Below are 23,132 nucleotides of genomic sequence, written 5' to 3' on the forward strand. Positions count from 1 at the left end.
CCACCTCCACCCACATGATGTTAGTATCTACTTAATGATTCTGTTGTAAAGCTTATATAAAATACAGTACTGTATGGAATCAACTTGAGCACCACGCCTGAAAGTGTAAATAAGAAACAGCTATAATAATTATAATCAATTTATTACAATTAAATTTAAAATCATGTAAGAATTTAGTACTTAAAATTTTTGTTTACTTCCTACTTTTAGTAATATTTCTCCTTCATTGTTAGTAATTTGAATGAGCTCGGGTTGCTTGTGTTGAGTTTTTTTTTTTTTAATATATATATATATATTTTTTTTTTTTTTCTTGTTAGTCATCCATTTTATACACATCGGTCTATACATGTCAATCCCAATCTCCCAGTTCATCACACCACCACTCCCACCCCGTGCCGCTTTCCCCCCTTGGTGTCCATACGTTTTTTTCTCTACTTCTGTGTCTCAGTTTCTGCTCTGCAAACCAGTTCATCTGTACCATTTTCTACGTTCCACATATATGCATTAATATACGATATTTGTTTTTCTCTTTCTGACTTATTTCACTCTGTATGACAGTCTCTAGATGCATCCACGTCTCAACAAATGACCCAATTTCATTCCTTTTTATTGCTGAGTAATATTCCATTGTATATATGTACCACATCTTCTTTATCCATTCGTCTGTCAGTGGGCATTTAGGTTGCTTCCATGACCTGCCTATTGTAAATAGTGCTGCAATGAACATTGGGGTGCATGTGCCTTTTTGAATAATGGTCTTCTCTGGGAATATGCCCAGTAGTGGGATTGCTGGGTCATATGGTAATTCTATTTTTAGTTCTTTAAGGAACCTCCATACCGTTCTCCATAGTGGCTGTATTAATTTACATTCCCACCAACAGTGCATGAGGGTTCCCTTCTCTCCACACCCTCTCCAGCATTTGTTGTTTGTAGATTTTCTGATGATGCCCATTCTAACTGGTGTGAGGTGATATCTCATTGTAGTTTTGATTTGCATTTCTCTAATAATTAGTGATGTTGAGCAGCTTTTCATGTGCTTCTTGGATATCTGTATGTCTTTGGAGAAATGTCTGTTGAGGTCTTCTGCCCATTTTTGGATGGGTTGTTTTTTTTTTTAATTTTGAGCTGTATGAGCTGTTTATATATTAACAGATTAATCCTTTGTCCAATGATTCATTTGCAAATATTTTCTCCCATTCTGAGGGTTGTCTTTTCATCTTGTTTATGGTTTCCTTTGCTGTGCAAAAGTTTTTAAGTTTCATTAGTTCCCATTTGTTTATTTTTGTTTTTATTTCCATTACTTTAGGAGGTGAATCAAAAAAGATCTTGCTGTGATTTATGTCAAAGAGTGTCCTTCCTATGTTTTCCTCTAAGAGTTTTATAGTGCCCGGTCTTACATTTAGGTCTCGAATCCATTTTGAGTTTACTTTTGTGTATGGTGTTAGGGAGCATTCTAATTTCATTCTTTTACACGTAGCTGTCCAGTTTTCCCAGCACCACTTATTGAAAAGCCTGTCTTTTCTCCACTGTATATCCTTGCCTCCTTTGTCATAGATTAGTTGTCCATAGATGCGTGGGTTTATCTCTGGGCTTTCTATCCTGTTCCATTGATCTATATTTCTGTTTTTGTGCCAGTACCGTACTGTCTTGATTACTGTAGCTTTGTAGTATAGTCTGAAGTCAGGGAGTCTGATTCCTCTAGCTCCATTTTTTTCCCTCAAGACTGCTTGGGCTATTATTCAGGGTCTTTTGTGTCTCCATACAAATTTTAAGATTTTTTGTTCTAGTTCTGTAAAAAATGCCATTGGTAATTTGATAGGGATTGCATTGACTCTGTAGGTTGCTTTGGGTAGTATAGTCATTTTTATAATATTAATTCTTCCAATCCAAGAACATGGTATATCTCTCCATCTGTTGATATCATCTTTAATTTCTTTCATCAGTGTCTTATAGTTTTCTGCATACAGGTCTTTTGTCTCCCTAGGTAGGTTTATTCCTAGGTATTTTATTCATTTTGTTGCAGTGGTAAATGGGAGTGTTTCCTTAATTTCTCTTTCAGATTTTTCATCATTACTGTATAGGAGTGCAAGAGATTTCTGTGCATTAATTAGATTTCTGTGCATTAATTTTGTATCCTGCAACGTTATCAAATTCATTGATTAGCTCTAGTAGTTTTCTGGTGGCATCTTTAGGATTCTTTATCTGCAAACAATGACAGTTTTACTTCTTCTTTTCCAATTTGTATTCCTTTTATTTCTTTTTCTTCTCTGATTGCCGTGGCTAGGACTTCCAAAACTATGTTGAATAATAGTGGTGAGAGTGGACATCCTTGTCTTGTTCCTGATCTTAAAGGAAATGCTTTCAGTTTTTCACCATTGAGAATGCTGTTTGCTGTGGGTTTGTCATATATGGCCTTTATTATGTTGAAGTAGGTTCCCCCTATGTCCACTTTCTGGAGAGTTTAAATGGGTGTTGAATTTTGTCAAAAGGTTTTACTGCATCTATTGATATGATCTTATGGTTTTTATTCTTCAGTTTGTTACTATGGTGTATTACATTGATTGATTTGTGTATATTGAAGAATCCTTGCATCCCTGGGATAAATCCCACTTGATCATCGTGTATGATCCTTTTAATGTGTTGTTGGATTCTGTTTGCTAGTATTTTGTTGAGGATTTTTGCATCTATATTCATGAGTGATATTGGTCTGTAATTTTCTTTTTTTGTAGTATCTTTGTCTGGTTTTGGTATCAGGGTGATGGTGGCCTCATAGAATGAGTTTTTGTGAGTTTTCCTTCCTCTGCAATGTTTTGGAAGAGTTTGAGAAGGATGGGTGTTAGCTCTTCTCTAAATGTTTGATAGAATTCACCTGTGAAGCCATCTGGTCCTGGACTTTTATTTGTTGGAAGATTTTTAATCACAGTTTCAATTTCATTACTTGTGATTGGTCTGTTCGTATTTTCTATTTCTTCCTGGTTCAGTCTTGGAAAGTTATACCTTTCTAAGAATTTGTCCATTTCTTCCAGGTTGTCCATTCTATTGGCATAGAGTTGCTTGTAGTAGTCTCTTAGGATGCTTTGTATTTCTGCGGTGTCTGTTGTAACTTCTCCTTTTTCATTTCTAATTTTATTGTTTTGAGTCTTCTCCCTCTTTTTCTTGATGAATATGGCTAATGGTTTATCAATTTTGTTTATCTTCTCAAAGAAGCAGCTTTTAGTTTTATTGATCTTTGCTGTTGTTCCTATTTCATTTATTTCTGCTCTGTTCTTTATGATTTCTTTCCTTCTGCTAACTTTGGGTTTTGTTTGTTCTTCTTTCTCTAGTTCCTTTAGGTGTAACATTAGATTGTTTATTTGAGATTTTTCTTGTTTCTTGAGGTAGGCTTGTATAGCTATAAACTTCCTTCTTAGAACTGCATTTGCTGCATGCCATAGGTTTTGGATCATCGTGTTTTCATTGTCATTTGTCTCTAGATATTTTTGGATTTCCTCTTGGATTTCTTCAGTGATCTCTTGGTTATGTAGTAACGTATTTTTTAGCCTCCATGTGTTTGTGATTTTATGTTTTTTTCCCTGTAATTGATTTCTAATCTCATAGCATTGTGGTTGGAAAAGATGCTTGATATGATTTCAGTTTTCTTAAATTTACTGAGGCTTGATTTGTGACCCAGGATATGATCTGTCCTGGAGAATATTCTGTGTGCACTTGAGAAGAAAGTGTAATCTGCTGTTTTTGGATGGAATGTCCTATAAATATCAAGTAAATCTATCTTGTCTATTGTTTCATATAAAGCTTGTGTTTCCTTATTAATTTTCATTTTGGATGATCTGTCCATTGGTGTAAGTGAGGTAAGTCCCCCAGTATTATTGTGTTACTGTCGATTTCCTCTTTTATAGCTGTGTGTGGTTGCCTTATGTATTGAGGTGCTCCTATGTTGGGTACATATATATTTATAATTGTTATATCTTCTTATTGGATTGATCCCTTGATCATTATGTAGTGTCCTTCCTTGTCTCTTGTAACATTCTTTATTTTAAAGTCTATTTTATCTGATATGAGTATTGCTACTCCAGCTTTCTTTTGATTTCCGTTTGCATGGAATATCTTTTTCCATCCCCTTACAGTCTGTATGTGTCCCTAGGTCTGAAGTGTGTCTCTTGTAGACAGTATATATAGGGTCTTGTTTTTGTATCCATTCAGCAAGCCTATGTCTTTTGGTTGGAGCATTTAATCCATTCATGTTTAAGGTAATTATCGATATGTATGTTACTATTACCATTTTCTTAATTGTTTGGAGGCTTTTTCTGTAGATCCTTTTCTTCTCTTTTGTTTCCCACTTAGAGAAGTTCCTTTAGCATTTGTTGTAGAGCTGGTTTGGTGGTGCTGAATTCTCTTAGCTTTTGCTTGTGTGTAAAGGTTTTGATTTCTCCATAGAATCTGAATGAGATCCTTGCTAAGTAATCTTGGTTGTAGGTTCTTCCCTTTCATCACTTTAAGTATATCATGCCACTCCCTTCTGGCTTGTAGAGTTTCTGCTGAGAAATCAGCTGTTAACGTTATGGGAGTTCACTTGTATGTTATTTATCGTTTTTCCCTTGCTGCTTTCAATAATTTTTCTTTGTCTTTAGTTTTTGCCAATTTGATTACTGTGTGTCTTGGCGTGTTTCTCCTTGGGTTTATCCTGTGTAGGACTCTCTGCACTTCCTGGACTTGGGTAGCTATTTCCTTTCCCATGTTAGGGAAGTTTTCAACTATAATCTCTTGAAACATTTTCTCGGGTCCTTTCTCTCTCTCTTCTCCTTCTGGGACCCCTATAATGTGAATATTGTTGCATTTAATGTTGTCCCAGAGGTCTCTTAGGCTGTCTTCATTTCTTTTCATTCTTTTTTCTTTATTCTGTTCCGCAGCAGTGAATTCCACCATTCTGTCTTCCAGGTCACTTATCCAATCTTCTGCCTTAGTTATTCTGCTATTGATTCCTTCTAGTGTGTTTTTCATTTCAATTATTGTATTGTTCATCTCTGTTTGTTTGTTCTTTAGTTCTTCTAGATCTTTGTTAAACATTTCTTGCATCTTCTCGATCTTTGCCTCCATTCTTTTTCCAAGGTCCTGGATCATCTTCACTATCATTATTCTGAATTCTTTTTCTGCAAGATTGCCTATCTCCATTTCATTTAGTTGTTCTTCTGGGGTTTTATCTTGTTCCTTCATCTGGAACATAGCCCTCTGCCTTTTCATCTTGTCTATCTTTCTGTGAATGTGGCTTTTGTCCCACAGGCTGCAGGATTGTTGTTCTTCTTGCTTCTGCTGCCTGCCCTCTGAGTTGTTTTTCTTGTCTTTCTTATTCACAGATGCCAAAATTGAGAGAAAATTTTCCTTCTATAAACTGAGCTGTTAATTCATTACTGCAACCAGTATTTGTTGAGCATTTATATGTTAGGCCAAAGCAGTGTACAGGGTGGACACAGGCCCTATGCTCTGGAACTGACATTCTAGTCAGGTGAGACAGGCAATAAAACACATAAATGTATGAATTTCAGACAGTGATAAGTGCTATAAAGAAATTAAATAGGATCAAGAGTTAGACAATGTGGAATAACATGAAAAGTTGCTATTTTGGGGCTAGAATAGTCATGAAAATCCCCTCTGAGAAAGTGACATTTTAGCTGAAGCCTGCATAATGGGAAGGAGACAGCTACATGGAGCTCTGGCTGGGTGTTTTCACATGAATCCTTTCAGTTAATCCTCACATCACCATAAACTGGATGATGATATCCACCTTTAGGAAGCCGTGTAACTTGCCAATTAAAAGCACTTGCTTTGCAATTAGACAAGAAGAATTTGTATCCTAGCTCGACCATGTACTAGCTGGATAACTTTAAACAAATTGCTCATCTCTGTAAGCCTCTGTTTCCTGTGTGTAAAATGGGGATAATACGACATACCACTGCAAGATTTAAGGGAGGATGGAGTGAAATGATGTCAGTAAAGCGCTTGGTGCATTCATAGACATTCAGTTAACATTAGTATACTTCCCGTGTCTCTCTCTTGTGGTCCAGAGTGTAGAATTTGAGTTTGGTAAATAATGAGAAATTGCTTCAAGTTTTCTGGCAGTGGTGGTAAAGTGGCCTAATTAAAGCAATGGTTTTGGAAGATGGTTCCTAAAGCTGTATGCTGCACCTATTAAAGGAGAGGCTGCCTAGAGACAGGAATACGGCTACGGGAAGTCTGGGGGGTTACTTGTGAAGAACTGAGGTGTAGCCTGAGGAAACAAGAAGAAAGAGCTGCGTCAGGAGAGACACTGATGGATGAAAAGGACTTGGCTGTGAAGCGGACTACAAAGGAAGTCTGGGGACATTCCTTTAAGATTGTGCACACAATGAGCCAAGGATGTTTAGAAAAGAAGTACTTGCAGATGGGAGGGAACCCTTTAAGTTGTCACTACCATGGAAACAACCTAACTGTCTATCAGTAGGGAACATGTTTGTAAATTATGGTACATCCAATTAAGGCAATTCTGTGCAGCCATTAAAAAAACCTTCTGATGGGAATAATCTACGTGATAAATCGGTAAATGAAAAAATGCAGTGCAATATGGTATAAATAATATGCTACTGTTTATGGGAGGGAAAAGGGTTGTATGTACAGCTATGTATGAATAGGCTTATATGTGAATATACTAACTCTGAATGGGTACTTAGAAAAACAAAAACAAAAAACCACCAGTGGTGGCCTGGGATGAAGAGGCCTGGGATGCAGGCTGTGGTTAGGAGTGGGAGGGAGACCAACAATTCATTGATCTCCATTTTAAAGATTTAAAATTTTGTAGCATGTGCATATCAAAAAAAAATGTTTTTAATCGTTCAAAGTAAATTATTAAAAAAGTTGTTAGGGCCATCCTGACCACAGAAGCCCATGTTTGGTTTGAGTATAGCCCCTACAAAAAAGGGAAAGGAAGCAGTCATTTTAAAATATCCTAGCATGTAAGAGAAATACAGAGGTATTATGAAGTACAAGATAAAGCATGTGGGCTTTGGAGTTAGAGAGACCTGGATCTTCATTCCAACACTTGCTAGTTTCATGACCTTCAGCAAGTCACTTAACCTCTGAGCCTTGGCCTTCTCTTCTGAAAAATACCTTTTTAAGGTCACTGAGATAAAGATAATATTTGCCTGGCACATAGTGGCTATTCCAAAATGGTAGATATTATATTGTTATACATCTAAGACAGTCAGCCAAGATACAAATTACTTCTTATTGACTAGACAGTGGAGTATAGTGAGGAAAAGTATTGACTTTGGAATTAGATTTTCTGGGTTTGAACCTGCTCCATCACTTACTAGTGTGCAGTCAAGTTACTGAATCACTGTGTGCCTCAGTTTCCTCATTTGTAAAATGAGGCTAATAATAGTTGTACCTCATAGGGTTGTTGAGAGGAATAAATGAGTTAATGTACATAAAATATGAGTTTCACAATGTGCATTTTAAATTAAGTTGTCACTACCATGGAAACAATCTAAATGTCCTTCAATAGGGAGCAGGTTAAATAAATTATAGTACATCCCATTAAGGTAATGCTTTACAGTTATTTTTAAAAGCTTCTGCTGGGAATAGCTACGTGATAAACTGGTAAATGAAAAAGCTCAGTGCAGTATGCTGTAAATAATTTGTAGAAAAAGTGCCTGGCACATAATAAGCACCAGATAATTATTTGCTATTGTTGTTGTTTATTTACTATAATTATTTCTGCTTGTGTTTTTATTATCTTTCCAGACAAGTAAACCTGAGAACCTTTTTTTTTTTTTTTTTTTTTTTTTTTTTTGCGGTACGCAGGCCTCTCACTGTTGTGGCCTCTCCCGTAGCGGAGCACAGGCTCCGGACGCGCAGGCTCAGTGGCCATGGCTCATAGGCCCAGCCACTTCGCGGCATGTGGGATCTTCCCGGACCGGGGAATGAACCCGTGTCCCCTGCATCGGCAGGCGGACTGAGAACCTTTTTTTAATCCATCCATAATTCCTACATTTTGGGACATGGCGAGAGGAGGTGGGGAGCCAGAATAGGGTTTTACTGTTTGCATATATGTGCATGTATGTGTACCTGAGGTAACATTTACATACAGTGATATGCACAGACGTTAAGAGTTCAGTTTTTTGTTTGTTTGTTTGTTTTTTTGTGGTACGCGGGCCTCTCACTGTTGTGGCCTCTCCTGTTGCGGAGCACAGGCTCCGGACGCGCAGGCTCAGCGGCCATGGCTCACGGGCCCAGCCGCTCCGCGGCATGTGGGATCCTCCCGGACCGGGGCACGAACCCGTGTCCCCTGCATCGGCAGGCGGACTCTCAACCACTGCGCCACCAGGGAAGCCCAAGAGTTCAATTTTTTATTGGTTTTGACGAATGTATCTACCTGTGTAACCAAGACACATTTGGGTTCAGAACATTTTCATCACTCCTGAAACTTTCTTCATAGCCTTTGCCAGTCCATCCCTATCCCTCTAGGCAGCCACTGCTCTGATTTCTGTTATCATAGCTTAGTTTTACCTGTTCTTGGACTTCATATAAATGGAAGTATACAGTCATACCCTTTTGTGTCTGAACATGTTTTTCAGATTCATCCATGTTATATGAATCCATAGTTCATTGTTTTTTATTGTTGAGTAGTATTCCATTGTATGAATATACCGCAATTTGTTTATCCTTTCATTTGTTGATGGACAGTTGAGTTGATTCCAGTTGGGGGCAAATATGGATAAAGCTGCTTTAAACATTCATGTGCGAGTCTTTCTGTGGACATATGTTTTCACTTATCTTGGGTAAACACCTAAGAGTGGAACTGCTGTGTCATAGGATAAAGGGATGGTTAACTTTATAAGCAACTGAAAGCTACAGTACCATTTTGAGAAAGCACTGGTAAGAAAAGAGGCCCCATGTGGAAAGAGTGTTAAGTTGGAAATCATAACAATGTCTCCTCCCTCTTCCACCTTCTTCAGAGACAGAAAAGGAGGAGGAAGGGGGTGGGAGGGAGGTAGAAAAAAATAGATTCTTAGGGTTAGTAGAGGAGGAGCTTTTCAAAAAGGTTTAGCCCTCTTGGCACGCAAATTCTTTTTTTTTTGGATTAAAAAAATTGTTATTGACGTATAGTCGATTTACAATGTTGTGTTTCGGTGTACAGCAAAGTGATTCAGTTATACATACATGTATATATCTGTTCTTTAGATAGGTTATTACAAGGTATTGAGTATAGTTCCCTATGCTATACAGTAAGTCCTTGTTGGTTATTTTATATATAATAGTGTGTATATTTTAATCCCAAACTCCTAATTTATCCCTCCCCCCAACCCTTTCCCCTTTGGTAACCATAAGTTTGTTTTCTATGTCTGTGAGCCTATTTCTGTTTTATAAATAAGTTCATTTGTATCATTTTTTTAGATTCCACGTATAAGTGATATCATATTTGTCTTTCTCTGTCTGACTTGCTTCACTTGATAATCTCTACGTCCATCCATGTTGCTACAAATGGCATTATTTCATTCTTTTTAATGGTTGAGTAATAGTCCCTTGTGTATATATTGGTACACAGATTCTTAATAACAACTTATAATGTGCTTTTATTTCTAACATCTCTTTTGATCTTCACAGCAGTGCTACAGTGGAGGCAGAGCACATCTTACAGGGTAGCCTGTTATAAAAATGAGAAAACTAAAGCTCAGAAAAGTCAGAATGACTTGCCCAAGGTTCCACAGCCAGCCACTGTCTGAGCTGGGACCTGAACCCCAATCTTCAGACAGGAAGTCTTTGCCCTCAGTCCTAGTTCAAGCACTTATTAGCATAGAACCTTGGCAAATTATTATTTTTTTAAGGTTTCTTTTTATTTAATTAATTTATTTACTTTTATGTTTTTGGCTGCATTGGGTCTTAGTTGTGGCACACTGGATCTTTTGTTGCAGCACATGGGCTTCTCTCTAGTTGTGGTGTGCAGGCTCCAGGGCACATGGGCTCTGTAGTTTGTTGCACGTGGGCTCTCTAGTTGAGGTGCATGAGCTCAGTAGTTGTGGTGCACGGGCTTAGCTGCCCTGTGGCATGTGGGATCTTCGTTCCCTGACCAGGGATCGAACCCGCATCCCCTGAATTAGAAGGTGGATTCTTTACCACTGGGCCACCAGGGAAATCCCTTTGGAAAATTATTTAACCTCTCTGGACCTCACTTTTCTGAACTATACAGTGAGTATAATAATAGTACCTACTTCAGAAACTGAGAGGTGTGATTGAGGTAATAGTTGCATTATGTGCTTGGCATATAGTACAAGTGCAATAAATGTTAGCTGAGTCTGAATCTAAGGTAGATAAATATGTCTGGGCTGAAGAAAGTGTTAGTAAACTAGCCAATAATATGCCTGGTATGAGGGTGACGTGTATGAAAGACTGAGGTGACACAATCATGTTCCCTCTCTTTGTTTTGTCCATTCCTACCTGGAAGTGAATCCAGCCAGGGACTCTTCTCTTTTCTAATTCTCTTCTCCTCCTTCTGCCCTCCCCACAGTATCTCAAAGTTTTGCCTCAATGAAATGTGGCCCTGCTCATAAAAAAGTTGGAGGCCTCTGCTTATAATGCAAATGACTTATATAAAGAGGTGGAGAAGATGGTAACCTAGCACATTGCTTGCTGCAGAATTCTTTATGAAAATAATCGCAATTCTCTAAATGCCCCTCTGAGTCAGTGTACAATACCAGTAGTTTTGAGTCCTTGGGCAAATCACTCGCTTTCTCTGAGCCTGAGTCTTACCTGGGAGTGCTAATAAGTTTCTGCCTTTTCTATTTATATTCACAGGGCTTGTGTAAGCATCAAAAAAGAAAGTTTTGAAAGCCATTTATGAGCTGTAAAATGCTGTATACATGTGCATAGTTACTGTCACTCTTGTTGAACCTGTGGTTACACTCCTGCCTCCTTTTTCTCATCCACTCCTGTCACTGACCCAATGCTGGGGAAACTGGACTTGTCCAACTATTTTAGAAGGAGCTTTGTTCCCAGGGGATTAATTTTATTAATTAAGAGATCACTGTAAGGGAATCGGGCTTTTGCTTTAGAACGTGCAGCTGCAGAGCAAAGCTGCATCTACAACATTTGCCCATGAGGTTTCCTAAGAGGCATGGTGACGAGTTGTGTCTCCTTCTGCAGACTGACGACAGCAACGGGGACTTGGACCCAGGAGTCTTGCTGACAGCTCAGACCATCACATCTGAGACCACCAGCAGCACCACCACAACTCAAATTACCAAGGTAACAGACAGCTAGAAATTCCTTCTGAAATCCAGTGGCATGCCAAGCTTGCTGCCTCTCTGCAAGAACCCTGGTCCATAAGCAAGGGTTTTCAGCTTCTTCCCTACTGAGCCAAATTTTTCCCAGTGTCCCTGGTGAAAAGGCCCTGTTGCTTTCCCCAGCAATAAACCCAGGGAGACCCTGAGCATCCCTGTCTACTTCATGGTCTCATTAAAGTCACATGTGGTTGTTCTCTTTACACATTCGTCTGTCTCCCTGGTCAGTGAGTCCCCTGTCTGGCTGTGGAGGTCAGCCTAAAAATTCAGTTTAAAAAGTCAGACGCAGAGTTCGCGTCTCCCCACAACTAGGGTGCCTGCCGAATGCTGGTGTGGGACCCTGATGCCCAAGGAGATGGGAAGAACCCCCAAGCGAACCGGTAGGATGTGGGGAGACTGAGGGGGGAGGAGAAGTGGAGGCTGGACAGGACCAGCGCCCCTGAGGGGTGGCTGAGAAGGGGGAGGGGTTCCGATGCCTGGAGGGACCCTCGGGGTCTCGGGTCAGGGGGGAGCATGCCCAGCGTTTCCCCTGCCCAATGGGCCGGGGAAGTCTGCCTGGCTCTTGGGCGGCTCCTACGCCCTCAGAGGTCCCCTCTGGGCTGGGTTGGTCCTGGGGTCGTAGGAGGGAGGCCAGGAGAGAATAGGAGAGGCAGGTGGGAGGGACCCTCCAGGACCGGAGGAGCAGGAAAGGAGCAAAGGGTGTTTGCCCCGCCCACTCGAGCCCAAGAAGCCAAGGGGGTTCACTGCCCTCTGAGACCAGAGGCAGGAGGCAGGGGGCACTGGGCCCCTTCTGTTCTGTTGAGCCTAGGCCCCACCACGCCTCCTTCCTTCCCAGGGCCTTTTCCAGCCCTGGGGGTCCTAAGCATAGGCCCCGCCCACCACCCAAACCTCGCCCCTGCTTAGGCCCGCCCTCCACAGCCAAGGCCTTTTTCCACTTTTTTTTCTCCTCTTTTTTACTCTTGTGGTTCTGTTTTACCTTCCAGTTGTTGTTTCATCTATATTTTATTTTTATATTTTTTCTAACATATCTGTTAGTTACCTCGTCTAATTTTATTTTTTACTTTGTTATTGTTCTCCTTTTTTTTTTTTTTGCCGCCTGGCATGGGCTTGCGGGATCTTGGTTCATGAGCCAGGGGTCGGGCTGAAGTGCCTGCGGTGGGAGCTCTGAGTCCAAACTACTGGACTAACAGAGAGCCTCAGACCCCAGGGAACATTCATCAGAATGAGGTCTCCCTGAGGTCCTCATCTCAGCACCAAGACCCAGCTCTACCCAACAGCCTACAAACTCCAGTGTTGGAAGCCTCAGTCCAAACAACCAGTAAGACAGGAACACAATCCCACTCATAAAAAAAAGAAAATAAAAAATAAGACAGCAGGGCTTCCCTGGTGGCGCAGTGGTTGAGAGTCCACCTGCCAATGCAGGAGACGTGGGTTCATGCCCCAGTCCGGGAGGATCCCACATGCTGTGGAGTGGCTGGGCCCGTGGGCCGTGGCCACTGAGCCTGCGCGTCTGGAGCTTGTGCTCCGCAACGGGAGAGGCCACAACAGTGAGAGGCCCACACACCACTAAAAAAAGGGACAGCAAAAAAATATGTCACAGATGAAGGAGCAAGGTAAAAACCTACAAGACCAAATAAATGAAGAGAAAAGAGGCAATCTACCTGAAAAAGAAATCAGAGTAATGATAGTAAAGATGATCCAGAATGTCGGAAATAGAATGGAGGCACGGATTGAGAAAATACAAGAAATGTTAAGCAAAGATCTAGAAGAACTAAAGAAAAAACAAACAGAGATGAACAACACAATAACTGCAATGAAAAATACACTAGAGGGTATCAATAACAGAATAACTGAGGCAGAAGAATCAATAAGTGAGCTGGAAGACAGAATGGTGGAAATAACTGCCGAGGAGCAGAATAAAGAAAAAAGAATGAAAAGAATTGAAGACAGTCTCAGAGACCTCTGGGATAACACCAAATGCACCAACATTCGAATTATAGGAGTCCCAGAAGAAGAAGAGAAATAGAAAGGGTCTGAAAAAATATTTCAAGAGATTATAGTGGAAAACTTCCCTAACATAGGAAAGGAAATTGTCACCCAAATCCAGGAAGCACAGAGAGTCCCATACAGGATAAACCCTAGGAGAAACACACCAAGACACATATTAATCAAACTAACAAAAATTAAATTCAAAGAAAAAATATTAAAAGCAGCAAGGGAAAAACCAAAAATAACCCACAAAGGAATCCCCATTAGGTTATCAGCTGATTTTTCAGCAGAAACTCTGCAGGCCAGAAGGGAGTGGCAGGATATACTTAAAGTGATGAAAGAGAAAAACCTACAACCAAGATTACTCTACCCAGCAAGTATCTCATTCAGATTCGAGGGAGAAATCAAAAGCTTTTCAGACAAGCAAAAGCTAAGAGAATTCAGCACCACCAAACCAGCTTTACAACAAATGCTAAAGAAACTTCTCTAGGCGGGAAACACAAGAGAAGAAAAAGACCCACAAAAACAAACCCCAAACAATTTAAAAAATGGTAATAGGGGGCTTCCCTGGTGGTGCAGTGGTTAAGAATCCACCTGCCAATGCAGGGAACGCGGGTTCAAGCCCTGGTCCGGGAAGATCCCACATGCTGCAGAGCAACTAAGCCCATGTGCCACAACTACTGAGCCTGCGTTCTAGGGCCTTCGAGCCACAGCTACTGAGCCCACACACCACAACTACTGAAGGCTGCACACCTAGGGCCCATTGCTGTGCAACAAGAGAAGCCACCACAATGAGAAGCCTGTTGACACAATTAGAGAAAGCCTGTGCGCAGCAATGAAGACCCAACACAGCCAAAAATAAATATATAAAATAAATAAATTTTAAAAAAGAGAAAATGGTAACAGGAACATACATATCGATAATAACCTTAAATGTAAATGGATTAAATGCCCCATCCAAAAGACACAGACTGGCTGAATGGATACAGAAACAAGACCCATATATATGCTGTCTACAAGAGACCCACTTCAGACCTAGGGACACGTACAGACTGAAAATGAGGGGATGGAAAAAGATATTCCATGCAAATGGAAATCAGAAGAAAGCTGGAGTATCAATATTCGTATCAGGTAAAATAGACTTTAAAATAAAGACTGTTGCAAGAGATAAGGAAGGACACTGCATAATGATCAAGGGATCAATCCAAGAAGATGATATAACAATTATAAATGTTTATGCACCCAACATAGGAGCACCTCAATACATAAGGCAAATGCTAACAACCAGGAAAGTGGAAATAGACAGTAACACAATAATGGTATGGGACTTTAACACCCCACTTACACCAATGGACATATCATCCAAACAGAAAATAACTAAGGAAACACAAGCTTTAAATGATACAATAGACCAGGTAGATTTAATTGATATTTATAGAGCATTCCACCCAGAAGTGGAAGAGTACACTTTCTTCTCAAGTGCACATGGAACATTCTCCAGGATAGATCACATTGGGTCACAAATCAAGCCTTGGAAAATTTAAGAAAATTGAAATCATATCAAGTATCTTTTCTGAGCACAATGCTATGAAATTGGAAATAAGCTACAGGAAAAAAACTGTAAAAACCACAATACTTGGAGGCTAAAAAATGTGTTACTAAATAACCAAGACATCACTGAAGAAATCAAAGAAGAAATAAAAAAATACATAGAAACAAATGACAATGAAAACACAGTGACCCAAAACCTATGAGATGCAGCAAAAGCAGTTCTAAGAGGAAAGTTTATAGCAATTCAGTCTCACCTCAAGAAATAGAAAAATCTCAAATAAACAACCTAACCCTACACCTAAATCAACGAGAGAAAGAAGAACAAAGAAAACCCAAAGTCAGTAGAAGGAAAGAAATCATAAAGATCAGAGCAGAAGTAAATGAAATAGAAATGAAGAAAACAGTAGCAAGGATCAATAAAACTGAAAGCTGTTTCTTTGAGAAGACAAACAAAATAGATAAACCCTTAGCCAGACTCACCAAGAAAAAAAGGGAGAGGATGCAAATCAATAAAATAAGAAATGAAAAAAGGAGAAATCACAGCTGACACCACAGAAATACAAAGGATTATAAGAGACTACTACAAACAACTATATGCCAATAAAATTGACAACCACAAAGAAATGGACAAATTCTTAGAAAGGTACAATTTTCCAAGACTGAACCAGGAAGAATTAGAAAATATAAACAGACATATCACAAGTAATGAAATTGAAACTGTAATTAAAAATCCTCCAACAAACGAAAGTCAGGACCAGATGGCTTCACAGCCGAATTCTATCAAACATTTAGAGAAGAGCTAACACCGATCCTTCTCAAACTCTCCAAAAATATTGCAGATGGAGGAACACTCCCAAATTAATTCTACGAAGCCACCACCACCCTGAAACCAAAACCAGAAAAAGATATCACAAAAAAAATTACAGACCAGTATCACTGATGAACATAGATGCAAAAATCCTGAACAAAATACTAGCAAACAGAATCCAACAACATATCGAAAGGATCAGACACCATCATCAAGTGGGATTTATCCCAGGGATGCAGGAATTCTTCAGTATACGCAAATCAATCAATGTGGTACACCATATTAACAAATTAAGGAATAAAAACCATATGATCATCTCAATAGATGCAGAAAAAGCTTTTGACAAAATTCAACATCCATTTATGATAAAAACTCTCCAGAAAATGGGCATAGAGGGAAACTACCTCAACATAATAAAGGCCATATATGACAAACCCACAGCAAACATCATACTCAATGGTGAAAAACTGAAAGCATTTCTACTAAGATCAGGAACATAAAAAAAAAAAAATCAGGGGATAGGGAGGGTGGGAGGGAGGGAGACGCAAGAGAGAAGAGATATGGGAACATATGTATATGTATAACTGATTCACTTTGTTATAAAGCAGAAACTAACACACCATTGTAAGCAATTATACTCCAATAAAGATGTAAAAAAAAATCAGAAATGTCTCGCATTCCTATACACTAACAAGGAAAAATCAGAAAGAGAAAATAAGGAACAATCCCATTTACCATCGCAACAAAATGAATAAAATGCCTAGGAATAAACCTACCTAAGGAGGCGAAAGACTTGTACTCAGAAAACTATAAAACACTGATAAAAGAAATCAAAGGTGACATAAACAGATGGAGAAATATACCATGTTCTTGGATTGGAAGAATCAATATTGTGAAAATGACTATACTACCCAAAGCAATCTACAGATTCAATGCAATCCCCATCAAACTACCAATGGCATTCTTCACAAAATTAGAACAAAAAACTTTACAGTTCGTATGGAGACACAAAGACCCCAAATAGCCAAAGCAATCTTGAGAAAGAAAAACAGAGCTGGAGGAATCAGGCTCCCCAACTTCAAACTAAACTACAAAGCTACAGTAATCAAGACAGTATGGTACTGGCACAAAAACAGAAATATAGATCAATGGTACAGGATAGAAAGCCCAGAGATAAACCCACGCACATATGGTCACCTGATCTTTGACAAAGGAGGTAAGAACATACAACAGAGAAAAGACAGTCTCTTCAATTAGTGGTGCTGGGAAAACTGGATAGCTACATGTAAAAGAGTGAAATTAGAACACTCCCTAATACAATACACAAAAATAAACTCAAAAAACAAACAAACAAACTCCAAATGGATTAAAGACCTAAATGTAAGACCAGACACTATAAAACTCAGAGGAAAACATAGGAAAAACACTCTTTGACATAAACCACAGCAAGATCTTTTTTGACCCACCTCCTAGAGAAATGGAAATAAAAACAAAAATAAACAAATGGGACCTAAGTAAACTTAAAAGCTTTTGCACAGCAAAGGAAACCATAAACAAGGCGAAAAGACAACCCTCAGAATAGGAGAAAATATTTGCAAATGAAACAATGGACAAAGGATTAATCTCCAAAATATACAACCAGCTCATGGAGCTCAATACAAAAAAAACCAAACAATTCAATTAAAAAAATAGGTGGAAGACCTAAATAGACATTTCACCAGAGAAGACATACAAATGGCCAAGAGGCACATGAAAAGATGCTCAACATCACTTACTATTAGAGAAATGCAAATCAAAACTACAATGAGGTATTACCTCACACTGGTCAGAATGGCCATTCTCAAAAAATCTAGAAACAATAAATGCTGGAACGGGTGTGGTGAAAAGGGAACTCTCCTCCACTGTTAGTCAGAATGTAAATTGATACAACCACTATGGAGAACAGTATGGAGGTTCCTTAATAAACTAAAAAAAAGAACTACCCTATGATCCAGCAATCCCACTACTGGGCATATACCCTGAGAAAACCATAATTCAAAAAGAGACACGGGGACTTCCCTGGTGGCGCAGTGGTTAAGAATCCGCCTGCCAATGCAGAGGACATGGGTTCGAGCCCTGGTCCGGGAAGATCCCACATGTCACGGAGCAACTAAGCCCAAGCCTGCGCTCTAGAGTCCCTGAGCCACAATTACTGAACCCATGTGCCACAACTACTGAAGCCCATTTACCTAGAGCCCGTGCTCCACAGCACAAAAGAAGCCACCACAATGAGAAGCCCACGCACCTCAACAAAGAGTAGCCCCACTCGCTGCAACTAGAGAAAGCCTGCGCGCAGCAACGAAGACCCAATGCAGCCATAAATAAATAAATAAATAAACAAAAAAAACAAAAAGAGACATGTGCCACAGTGTTCACTGAAGCACTATTTACAATAGCCAGAGCATGGAACCAACCTAAATGTCCGTCGACAGATGAATGGATAAAGAAGATATGGCACATATATACAATGGAATGTTAGCCATAAAAAGAAATGAAACTGAGTTATTTGTAGTGAGGTGGATGGACCTAGAGTCTGTCATACAGAGTGAAGTAAGTCAGAAAGCGAAAAACAAATACTGTATGCTAACACATATATATGGAATCTAAAAAAGAAAAATGGTACTGATGAACCTAGTGGCAGGGCAGGAATAAAGACATAGACATAGAGAATGGACTTGAGGACGCGGTGGGGGAGGGGAAGCTGGGGTGAAGTGAGAGTAACATCAACATGTATACACTACCGAATGTAAACTAGTTAGCTAGTGGAAAGCAGCAGCATAGCACAGGGAGATCAGCTCGGTGCTTTGCGATGACCTAGAGGGGTGGGATAGGGAGTGGGGGAGGGATATGGGCATATATGTATGCATATGGCTAATTCACTTTGTTGTACAACAGAAACTAACACAGTATTGTGAAGCAATTATACTCCAATAAAGATCTATTAAGAAAAAAGTCCGTTTAAGGGCAGGTGTTGTTGGTGTTATTAAGCAACCATATTTTCCAAGCCAAATATCAGAACTCAGGGTCTCACGAAGCATTTTTATGTCATGTCCAGGATCAAGGCCATGGGAACTGTAGTTTGGATGCTGAAATATTAAAATTATTAGAATATTGTTTATGGGTGCAAGAGGGACAAAGTATCTAAAATTGGGACTACTCCCAGAAAATCAGAGACAATCCATGTTGGCGGTAGCACTAGATGAAAAAGCATTTTCTTGTACATAAGAAATCTAGATTGCTGACCAAGCTCCATCATCAACACACAGATGGCTGGAAGCCAGTTACTTAATATGTCTAGACCATGGTTTCCTCATCTGTGAAGTAGGGAAACCTACCTACCCTGGGGGGATTATTTGAGGGTCTTTTGACATCAGTAATATGAAAATGTCTTAAAATAAAGAGCCTAATTTCAAGCTTCATGACATTTTTTGTTCATAGTCTTCTGATTTGTTTGCCTCTTGAAAACAATCAAAATATATAGGAAAAGAGCAAACAGGAACACCTGTTTTGTTTACTCACAGAAATTCTTTGGTGTTTGGGAGGAAGAAAAAGGTAAAAATAATAGAGAATTATGACTTTCTGTTTAGCTTATTAAAGGTTTTAGCAATACTAGGGAATAGGCGTGTGCTCATTTTAGCAGGTCCAGCCAAGATTTTGAACAAGTGTGTGAGAAAGCTTCCCTATTCAGTACCCAGCAGCAGATTAAAATTTGGAGTATAGTTTTCAGACTAACTTCTTGCTGTTGTTTTGTTTTGCTGTTTGGGTTTTTCTTTCTTTCTCACACGGTCACCTCCCTTTTGTTTCAGACTGTAAAAGGTGGGATTTCAGAGACCCGGATTGAAAAGCGAATTGTGATTACAGGAGATGCCGATATTGACCATGATCAGGTGGGAATGCTGAGATCCTGGGCATGGGAGAGGTTCTGGGGAAGGATCACTGATGGACACCGAAATTGGCTTGCAAAAGATAACAGCTTACGGGGCTTCCCTGGTGGCGCAGTTGTTGAGTGTCCGCCTGCTGATGCAGGGGACACGGGTTCATGCCCCGGTCCGGGAAGATCCCACATGCTGCGGAGCGGCTGGGCTCGTGAGCCATGGCCGCTGAGCCTGCGCGTCCGAAGCCTGTGCTCCGCAACGGGAGAGGCCACAACAGTGAGAGGCCCCCGTACCGCCAAAAAAAAAAAAAAAAAAAAAAAAGATAACAGCTTTATCTCCAAGGGGGCTCCTTAGCTAGCTCTTAATCGAGAAGAAGGACAAAGGGCGTCGGATCACTGAGGCCTGTGGGATGGGGGCCGTAGATTGGAGAAGCAGGGAAGTGTAATGCAAAGAACATGGGCTTTACACTCAAATCCTAGTTCTTACCATATTCTAGCCCTAACTCCCTAGGCCTCTGTTTCCTCATCTATAAGATAGCATCTTCCTTCAAAGTTGTGAGAATCAAGTGAGATACAGATGTACATTGTGGGGCATGTGGGGGGCTCCAAGTAAATAGAGCTGTTGCTGTTCAGGGGATATCATGTACCCAAACCTGTGCTGGAGACAGTAGATGATATCAAACCAACATGTAGTCTCTACCCTCAGAGGGGTGAGCTAGAAGGGACACAGTGTCATGGGGCTGGAACTCAGGAGACCTGGAACTTAATTTCTGTCCTAGATCTATCACTAACTTGTTGTATGACCCTGGGCAAATCACTTTACCTCCCATATATTTTTTTTTTGTTCTCTCCTAAAAGAGAGTAGGTTGATCTAGCTAATTTCTGGGCCCTCTGAGTGCTAAAATTCTATGCTTTTATGTTAATTAGGTGCTAATTGTGTGCTTCGAGCAATTAGCAAATAATAAGGTCAGGATTAATGTTCCCAATTCTCTGCTGGGTGAGGTTAGAACAGTAAAGCTACAGAGAAGCGGGGGTGGAAGAGACTGCATGTAAATGCTTCTGGAATCATTGACAGGAGTGCTGGAGCAATAGTTCTGTGGCCTTTATGCTGATATGCTGAGTGCCTTAAAAAGAAGAAATAGACTGAGTGGCAGTGCTGACAGTTCCCTTGGTAGCAGGGTTGAGACTTACAGCTGAGAACACCGGGCTGAGGGTCCCAGCAACAAGGCTGCAAAAAGCCCAAGTGGGAGGCCTTGCAGTCTGTTTGCCCCAGCGCAAGGGATGCTGCTGTGTTACCAGCCTGCACTCACCTACGCGGCCTGATGTGATCTGAGCCCCTGCCACGTGCTTCATCTGTGCTAGATGGCATAGGAAGGTGTTTTGGCTTTGGAGTGAGACAGACCTGGGTTGAATCCTGACTCTGCAACTTACTGGTTGTGTATCCTTGAGCAAGTTATTTTACTTCTCTGAGCTGTGGTTTTGCCCTCTGTAAAATAAAGATTATCATAGGTTTCTTTCAGGGTTATTGGGACAAAAGGACAAGCACACTTGATAGCTCAGAGAGGTGCTCCAGTGTCCCTCAGTCTCTGAGACATGAGGGACATGTGGAAGGGCTAAGATGTGGTGCACTCTGGATCGGGAGTGGGCACTTTAAGAAGGTGCAGGCTGTCAGAGAGAGAGGGGTGTAGGCCAGAGTAACCAGAGAGGGGGCTTGGGCTGGGCCTTGAAGCATGAGCAGACTGGTTGAGCAAACAAGCTGAGAGGATGAGCAGGGGCCTGTAGAGGTAGCGGTGCCAAGAACGGCTTTCATGGAGTCAAGAGACCAAAAGAGGGATCTCCCTTCTTCCCGTCCCTCCTAGAAGTAGTCTTAACAGCCAGGGTTAACAGTCAGCTGGTCAAATCTAGCTAGAGTCCTTTTCGATGGAGGCCTGGCACTGAGAATCCCATGCCACCATCCCCCAAAGTCTGTGTTGGGCTCCTCCACCTTGGGGTGCTCTGAGCTTGAGGCTCAGCGACTTGCAGCCCAAGGGGAGTAGTCGTGTCATTGTTCTTCTTTGACTTTCCCTCTGCTCCCTTCAGCTTTTCTAAAATGATCAAAACTCCTCCAGATACTAAAATAGGGTCGTCATCCCCTCCACCTCCCTCTGAAACTAAAAAACAGTGTGGCAAAGAGGAAAGTCTGATAGACTCAAGTGAAAATCCCCATTGTGTTACTTACTAGCTGTGAAACGTTAAGCACTTTAACCACTGAACCTCGGTTTCCACGTCTAAAATATGAAATTAAGGATCCTGCCTTAATTCATTGAGTTGTTGTAAAGATCAAGTAAATCATAATAAGTAATGTACTTAGGCCAGTATGTGGCGTGTCATGGGCCTCCCACTCTTTCTTCCTTTCTTGTCTCTACTTCAGCCAGAGACATCTCTTCCTTCTTGTAGCTGCTTCGCTAGTTTCCTCTCCTGTCCTGAGCTTCCCGGTTACCCTACGCTGAACACAGATTTCACTTTGTTCTTCAGACTCCCTTTCTCGAGTGAATCTTCCCAGAGCCACCGAGGCTGTCAGCCCTCAAGGCCCTCCCTGATTCCTTGGAGACAGCTCTAAGCTCTCCCTGTGTCTGTGTTTTCAGTCCAGGAGCCTCCCTAAGCAGGATAGGGTGGGTACGGCCATCGTCAGCTTGGCTTAGCCTACATGCTGCTCTGGCTCTGCAGACAGAAAGATTGAACTTGCCAGAGAAATGGTGTCCTATGACCCCTGCCTTTTTCACCAGCCAGGCTGCTTTCTGCCTGATGGACGTTGTTTCTGTCTTTCTCAGGTCCTCGTACAGGCCATCAAGGAGGCAAAGGAGCAGCACCCAGACATGTCAGTGACCAAGGTGGTCGTCCATCAGGAAACCGAGATCTCTGAGGAGTGAGCTCAGGTATGGGCCGTGCGTGTGGAGTGGAGTCGTCCCCCCAGAGGAGTCCACGCTGGGACTTGATAAACCGAAGGCAGAGGAAGGCTGAGGAGGAGGATGTGGGAGGTCATTAAGTGTCTGGCTCCAACTAAAGCAGCTAGGTCTCCTCCTGCCCTCAGCGGTGCCAGCAGTGACGGGGTGGAAGAGATACACCAAGCGTGGATGTAAATCCCACCCACCTTTTGAATCTTCACGCATCCTCCAGCTTCTCCACCTCATCTCCCCCCACTTCTCCCTGCTGCTCTACTCTCTGCTGTCACAAGTCTCTCTGAGCCTAGACCTGGGAGGGCCAGAGGAGAAGAACAAAACCAAGAAAAGCAGCGCTAGCTGTCTGGAAATGAGGGTTTGGGGGATAGGAAAGAAAGGGCTGAAGCTCTGGGGCCAGACTAGAGAGTTGGAAGCAAGATAGCTGCTTTTTGGGAGCCAGGGTTCCAGATAAAGTCATGCCTACAAGTAGTTTACAAATAACTTGAAGAAGCCATCAGTCACCAGGTAGGACGGGGCCCTGTAAAACCGCTCGGGCCCTGACTGTCACTTGTGGCCACAAGAACTTGGCACCGGGACTGGGTAGCAGTCTCCTTTGCGGGATTTTAAAACTTTGCTTTTTTCTT

At 41.1% G+C, this 23,132-nt stretch overlaps 1 protein-coding gene across 28 annotated transcripts in view; it reads left to right on the forward strand.

The window, feature by feature from the left end:
• Window positions 1-23,132, forward strand: part of EPB41 (erythrocyte membrane protein band 4.1) — a 204,351-nt gene that overhangs the window by 178,236 nt on the left and 2,983 nt on the right. For all 28 annotated transcript variants that reach the window (XM_060017470.1, XM_060017495.1, XM_060017542.1 and 25 more), the window contains 3 exons: window positions 11,173-11,274; window positions 19,503-19,583; window positions 22,381-22,485. In XM_060017470.1, the coding sequence (XP_059873453.1) occupies window positions 11,173-11,274; window positions 19,503-19,583; window positions 22,381-22,479 (282 nt within the window). In that variant the 3' untranslated portion in view covers window positions 22,480-22,485. The remainder of the gene's footprint in view (window positions 1-11,172; window positions 11,275-19,502; window positions 19,584-22,380; window positions 22,486-23,132) is intronic.

This window comes from Delphinus delphis, chromosome 1 (assembly GCF_949987515.2).
Source record: "Delphinus delphis chromosome 1, mDelDel1.2, whole genome shotgun sequence".
NCBI lineage: Eukaryota > Metazoa > Chordata > Mammalia > Artiodactyla > Delphinidae > Delphinus > Delphinus delphis.